The sequence below is a fragment of the Microtus ochrogaster genome, unplaced genomic scaffold (genome assembly GCF_000317375.1).
Source record: "Microtus ochrogaster isolate Prairie Vole_2 unplaced genomic scaffold, MicOch1.0 UNK68, whole genome shotgun sequence".
Taxonomy (NCBI): Eukaryota; Metazoa; Chordata; class Mammalia; order Rodentia; family Cricetidae; genus Microtus; species Microtus ochrogaster.
Window position 1 is genome coordinate 175,858 of NW_004949166.1, and position 7,187 is coordinate 183,044.

Below are 7,187 nucleotides of genomic sequence, written 5' to 3' on the forward strand. Positions count from 1 at the left end.
CCAAAAAAAAAAAAAAAAAAAAAAAAAAAAAAAAAAAGGACTTTACATATCAATAAGAAAGATGCAGTCAGCTCAGTAGAAAAATTGGCAGAAACCAGTGGTATATCCCAAACTGGCCTCAAACTCACAGCAATCCTGCCCGGTTTCCTGAGCATTGGGACCACAGGTGTGTATTAAATACCTGGCAGTCTTTTGCTTTGTTTTCCTAACCTAAAGTTAGGAAAAATTCATAAAACCATTCTGCCCGTTTTTAAGACACAGCAAGCCAGCCTAGCAGCCCTGGGCTGCTGCCACCTGCACAGCGGGTGGTGCTGCGGTGCTGTACTTGACTGGGCAGTGGTTACTCAGGTGCTAAAGGGTCTGTGTGCTCCTGCACTAGCCTGGAAAGAAGTGGCTTCATAATGAAGAAGGTAAAGAAATGCTAGCTGGTGCAGCTCTTGTGGTCCAGGTGCAAGCAGGGCTGGGGTCCTTCAGCCCTGCTAGATATGAAAGCACACAACCCCTTCTAGGGCCTCTCGGAGAAACCTGGACCCAAACACAGCTGAGGCCAGGCAGCCTTGGTGGGCCGTGGCCTCCAGTGCAGTGCAAATGCACCTGGGCATTCCATACCTGCAGCCCCCACTACAAGGCCTCCTGACCCTCAGTGGGGACTGTAGGTGGGGCTGCAGCACCATCACCTGGCTGGGAGGTAGGGTGTTTATATATGTGCCAGTCCCAGGCTACCCTTCATGCCTTGTAAGACACTTGCTTGGTCCTAGCCCTATGACCAAGGCCACCCAAGTGTCTGGGCCCTGGGCGAGCAGGGACTCCTTAGGGCTGAACTTTCAGCTCTTTTGAGCCTGGGTTCTGCTTTATTCATCCCTGTCCCTTTAGCACATGGTACAGTTACCTCTGCCCACTTCTAAGTCACAGCCCAGGGCCTTTCTATCAGCTGCCTTCTGGATGGTGTCAGCTACCTCAGATGACACCTCCAGAGAACCCCAGGGAAGAAGATGGTCCTGCCTGAGAGAAGTCAGAGCTGTCTACTTCCCAAAGGCTGGAGCAGCCCCACACTCTCTGTGAACTACAGCCAAGCTGGCAGGATGCCCCTAACACCTTTGGTTCATTGCCATTCTGCTCTAGCTAAAGACAGTCATAGGGGACTGTCAAAAGAGTTCCCAGCAGAGGTCCCCTGCTGCTCCCTTGTGCTGCTGTGACCCACCTGAGGAGCTGGTGCCCCTGGGGCAGTGTCTTCAACCAGGTCACACCCTGGCCCCCGTGGCCATTCAGGGTGGCCACTGTCCTTCTGGTCTGCAGGCTCCAGATGTGCACCAGGCCACTCTGAGACCTGTTGGAGACAGGCAAGGCAGGGTCAGGGGCAGCAGTCAGACATCTTGAACTGCTCCAGACCAACACCACACACAGCCAGTGGAAGGCGATACATCAGCTGGAGGAGACTTGACTCCGAACTGCAGGTCAGCAGAGGTGGCCAGAGGGCCTGGGGTTGGGGTACTTTGTCAGAACTCAGTGGTGTGAGACAGAGGCAAAACTCTCTGCTCCTCCAAGGAGTTCCAGAGTGGACAGTGTTTCAGGCAAGCACAGGGCCTTCTGCCAGCACCTTAAGTAAGCACCATGCTCTGGGAAATCCAGTGCTGGACATCACCGTGGGCTTGGGGTAGGACCGCTGTTACTCACCCCGAGAAAAGGAGTGGGCTCCCCAGAGCTTGGGATGGTGGGCCGAAATGCAGCGTGTTCACAGGTGACTGTGTGCCTCGGAGGACAAACGTGGGACCAGGCGGTGGCGGGGACAGGGCTGCCATGTGATAGATACAGTCCTGGGGTGCAAGGGAGAACATGTGAGTGACGGAGAGCTCTCTATTTCTTCAGAAGGCAGCTGGAAAGGGGCATCTAGAAAGCTGTTGGCTCCGTACTCAACTTCTGCCCCTTCTGGGAAAAGGATGCTGCTGTTCTCCATCATGCAGACAGGCTCTGTGGCTGAGGAACAGCCAGCTCTGGGCATGGACCACACAGCTGCCAGAAGTGCAGCCTGTTGGGGGCTGCAGACCCCTGGCCCCTTAACTTTCTTTGCCTGCCTCAGACCCTTTGCCTGCTGGAGTGAACTGAGCAAAACAACTTGTTTACCTGTGCCTGCAGCTGCTCTGAGCACGAGACCCTGACAGCAGGGGAGTGGGTTCTGGTGAGGCCTGCAGCTGAAGGATCCCGAGAGCTGGGCATGTCTATCAGTTAAGGATCCCTATATAAGCTTCCCTGGAGCACAATAAACTTGGCACTCTTGTATCAAGGATGACTCGTGTCCCTGTATGTCTCTCTGTGTATGTTTTTATGTTTCCAGCTTAGTTCCCAGCTCGCGTACCATCCCATAGTGCAGGCGCTACAGCAGCCCATCCTTGCCTCAACTGCCAACCTGTCATAGTTCCTGCTTGGCACCTCCAGCCCTCCCCATCCCCGAACCCCCATCTTATCTATCAGCTCTGGTATCACAAAGGTCCAAGCCTGCCCCTCCTTGGCAATCACATCCTGGGAGCCCAATATGGAGGTCTTGCTGCCTCTACAGTAGAGCACTTGCCTACCAAGCTCAAGGCCCTGGACTCCACTTCTGGCACCACAGAAAAGGAGCCTTCGCTTGGCCAAACTTGATTCAGGCTCCTGGACCTTCTTGTAGGCCCACGTGAACACTTCTAGCAAAAACTCAGTCAGTTTAGTGTCACCCATACCCATTATCTGCGTGCTCTCGAAACCATCTGCTGATCCTGGTCCGACGTCAGCCTGGATCCCCAGACTCCTGCCATGTCCTCCCCCCATGTTGTGGAATATATCTGTGCTGTGTGAAGATGTGTTGCTGTGATTGCTGTAATAAAGAGCTGAATGGCCAATAGCTAGGCAGAAGGCATAGGAGGGACTTCTGGGGGCAGAGAGGACTCTGGGAATAAGAAAGGTGGAGACTCCAGGAGACGTAACAGTCACAGGCCACAGGGCAGAACACAGATGAATATAAATGAGTTAATTTAAGAGTTTGTTAGGAACAAGCCTAAGCTATAGGCTGAGCTTTCATAAATAGTTAAGTTTCTGTCATTATTTGGGAACTGGCAGGACAGAAAAACACTTGCACCTGACCCCTGCTTATAAACCCTGACTTGTTACACTTTTCAGAGTTAGGCCTAATCTCCTTTTCCCACGAGAGCCCACGTCCTTGTCCCTATGGTGGTCCACGAGTCAGGTGGTAAAGACTGACCCTGCATACTCACAGGCACACATCCTGACACCCACAGGACTGAGTCTACCAGCAGGCCTCACTGCTGTGCCTCCCCTGGGCGCCCTCCACTCTGGAGCCCCTTTTCTTTCCTCCCTAAAGTAGAGTAATGACATACCTGGAGGATGAATACCATTCCTGCCCCAGTGCCAGCCCTGTGCCCAGCGCCAGCACCTGCTCAGCAGACACATGCTTACAAATGAAGAGCTGCGCGGGGTCCTGAGAGTGCTACAAGCAGCCCGACTGGATCCTGGCCCGAACTACGGAAACTTTTAATTATTTCTGTTCATTTGTTTTTGAGACAGGGTTTCTCTGTGTAGCCCTGGCTGTCCTGGAACTTTATAGACTAGGCTGGCCTTGAACTCAAGAGATCCACCTGCTCAGAGTGCTAGGATTAAAGGGGTGCGCCACCATTACCAGGCCAGAACTTCTAATTATAACCACTCTGCGAATGGCATACTCTTTAATTTTGAGAAACTGAGGCAGGAAATGATTGGGTGAGCTGCCCCAGATTCCTGGGACTGGACCTGAAATGCTCTCGAGGCATGTGGCACCAAGTGGCAGAGCAGCCAGGAAGGGTACATGTGAAAGGGCAGGACAAAGTCATCTGTCACACCCACAGAGCTGCTGTCTCAGCAGACCACGCCTCAAAGCACAGGACTTGTATTCAAGACCTGCTAGGGTCTACCTTGCAAAGAAGAAATTTCCCCCTGGACCACACATTCAGTCTTGTCTGTAGTCTAGCCCCTCACAGTACCCCAGTACCTCAGCTGGCTGCTCTTCAGAGGCAGGGGTGGCCCCAAGGCCACAAGCTGGGATGAAGGTAGAGGAGAAAAGGTCAGAGGCAGACAGCAGGGGGCTGCAGGTTGTTTGTCTTTCCCCTGGGCAGAGGCTCACCCTACTCTACTTACCTGCAGCCTCACAGCAGGGAATGGCAGGTCTGCCCAGCTTGGGAGGCAGCTGCAGCCATCCAAAGAACGTGGAAAGGAAAAGAACGGTGCAAAAGAGCTGGGCAGGATTCTTCCAGAATGGAGACTGGGCTTTAAGGCTGGCGTGGAATGTAGGATGAGGAACTACAGGCTGAGGCCACACACAGCGACAAGCAGTAAAGAGGCCAGGGGGGCAAAGGCTTCTGTAGCAGGCAGCCTCCCCAGTACAACCCTATCAAGCCCATCTCCACCAGCATGCCCCAGTGCCATGCCTCCACACTATCCTACGCCCTCCCTTTTCCTCTGTTACAGGAAAGGGAGGTATGGGCTCTGATCCATACCACAGTGGAAGACATACAGCAGCCAGAGCCAGGCTCCCAGGAGACCACCAGGCCCTATATGGAGGGTAGAGAAGGATGGGGGAAGGCCAGGGAGGTCTGTACCTATGCCAGACACATATCTTGTCCTACTGACCTGATGCAGGTCCTACCAGGTCAAGCCTTTTCTAGGCTAATTCTATGCTTGGACCCTGACTCCCTCAAGACCTTTCAAAGAAAACAAGGTTACCATGCAGGTACAAACTGCCAAGTCCCCTCTTTTCTGTTTTTTTGGTCTTTTTTGGTGGGGGGAATAGGGAAGGAGCTTTAGCTATATAAAACTTATCATTTGCTAAACGCTAACTCTTCACAATGTCTACAGAGAAGACACGACCTACACTGTTCACAGACACACGCCCCTGAAAAGATCACAAATGCTAGAAGGACTGCCTCGAGCAGGTAGTCCAAACAACAGATTCAGAGGGCAGCTGTGGGCCCTCCAAAGCCCAGCTGTGTTCTCGCCAGATACAGGTCCACAGGCCCTAGCTCCCCCACTGCCAAGAACTTAGTCTCTTACAGCTCATTCACCCAGCAGGGAAACTCAAAGGCCAGGATAGGGGCATCCTGCCACCTATGTTCAAGCAATGATCTCTGGCAGGCCACCCCCTGTGGGAGGCTACTTCTGTAGGCACACGAGTGCAATCCAGATACCACACACTGTAGCCATGTTATACACACAGATGCTCACACTTATACATGCATACATCAACACACACACACACACACACACACACACACACACACACACACACACGCAGCCCTTCAGATGTATTCCACACACAAGGGCATACAGACCCTCAGGTACACACTAGAACACATGTGTACACTTGTGTTCACATGCACACTCATGCACATACATGTGTAAGAGTTCTCACACACACGACCCTGGGCATTGCCAGCCGAAGCTCGGCCCACACTTGCCGCCTGCCTGCGGCATGGTGGGAGTTTCCAGAGCCTCCCAGCAGAAGGCTCATTGTGAGGTGATGAAATCAAGGGCTCCTCTATTGTCTCCCCAGAAATGCAAGGAACAAACCCGTCACGTCACGCTGTTACAACAGCTGAAAAGTTCAGGCCAAAATGATGCATCAACAATTAAGGGCTCCATCATTTCAGGCAATTAAAATAAATGCTTTATTTGAAAACTAATTAATTCTGCCTACATATTTTTCCTATGACAATATCTTATGATTACTTGATTTATGACACCTAATTATTCTTTATTAATCTAATTGAGAATAATTGTATAATCCTATCTCTCCTGGCCCCTGGCCCCTGGCCACCCTGGGTGGAGGCCGCAGACCTTGTGCATGGCCCATGCAGTGCTGCTGCGTGGTGCAAGGTTCTACTTCTCGTCTCTTGCTCCACGAGTGGGAGAGCAAACGACCAGAAGACAATGCAGTGCACACTTTGGTTCTGCCTGCTCTTCAAGATGTCAAAGCGAGACAAATTATTTAAAAAATTTCCAGGAGAGACAACCTTTCCTATAAATGCCACAAGTGCCGAAGGCCCTTGACCCACACACTGTAAATAACAGCACCTCCCTGGGCAAATCATAGCAGCAGCCTTTGTCTAGAGGCCTCAGGGTCATCCTCGCAGAGAGGTTCCCTCTCTGTGACTCTCCTGTGCTGCTAATTTCATGTCAATCTTACACAAGCTAGAGCCATCCATGAAGACGGAACCTCATCCATCAGATTGGCCTGTAGACAGGTATGTGAGGGGCATTTTCTTCATTAATGGCTGATGTAGAAAGGTCCACTTCACTGGTGGTGATGCCATGCTTGTGCAGGTGTCCTGGGTTGCATTAAAAAAAAAAGCAAGCTGAGCAAGCCATGGAAGATAAGCCAGTAAGCAGTGTTCCTCCATGGTCTCTTGAGTTCCTGCCCTGAATTCCCTCAATGATAGTCTGCAAGCAGACAACTAGGCCAGACAAACTATTTGCTCCCCAGATGCTTTTGGTCCTGGTGTTTTACCACAGCAGCAGAAAGCAAACTGGGGTGGAGTGGATATATCCCAAATCAGATCTGAAAAACGATCCAATCTGGTAAAAGGTTGCTGGGAAGTAGGTTTCCATGGTACTCTTTTATGGTTACTAGTCACAGAAGGAAATATGCCTTTACCATAGAGACATCTAGCTGTCACCACCTTCCCCAAATGATAGAAGTCTATGCCACTACTGATAAACAATAGGCATTGCTTATCTCCTGATGAGATACGATAAGGTGTCCTGGTGCCATCTGCATGAACCCATGCTGACAATTTTCAGACATGAACCTGGCCACGGAAACAGACACATCCAGACACAGGACACTACACGAGAAATTTAGCTTAGGCTTGTGAAAATGGACAAGCTCAAGAGAAACTACAGACTTAAAGCGATATCAAAACCAGCTGGGCAGCTCTCAGGAGGAAGAGGCAGGCAGGTCTCTGAATTCAATGCCAGCCTGGTCTACAAAGTGAGTTCCAGGACAGCCATGGCTACACAGAGAAACCCTGGAGGGAGGGAGGAAGAGAGGGAGGCTTTGTACACAAACTCTGCCCATTCCCACTCTCTTTTTCCCACTGCTCCTCTGAGGCAGCCAGGCTGTTTGTTTTGTTTTGTTTTGTTTTTGTGCTTCTCTCTCTCCCTCCCTC

The 7,187-nt window shown here is 51.4% G+C and overlaps 1 protein-coding gene across 2 annotated transcripts in view; it reads right to left on the reverse strand.

Moving 5' to 3' along the window:
* The window catches only part of Gnb1l (G protein subunit beta 1 like), an 80,992-nt gene that overhangs the window by 26,809 nt on the left and 46,996 nt on the right, over positions 1-7,187 (reverse strand). For both annotated transcript variants that reach the window (XM_005369948.2, XM_026777470.1), the window contains exons 3-4: positions 1,675-1,814; positions 1,202-1,327 (exon numbers count right to left, since the gene is read on the reverse strand). In XM_005369948.2, coding sequence (XP_005370005.1) covers positions 1,202-1,327; positions 1,675-1,799 — 251 coding nt within the window. In that variant the 5' untranslated portion in view covers positions 1,800-1,814. The remainder of the gene's footprint in view (positions 1-1,201; positions 1,328-1,674; positions 1,815-7,187) is intronic.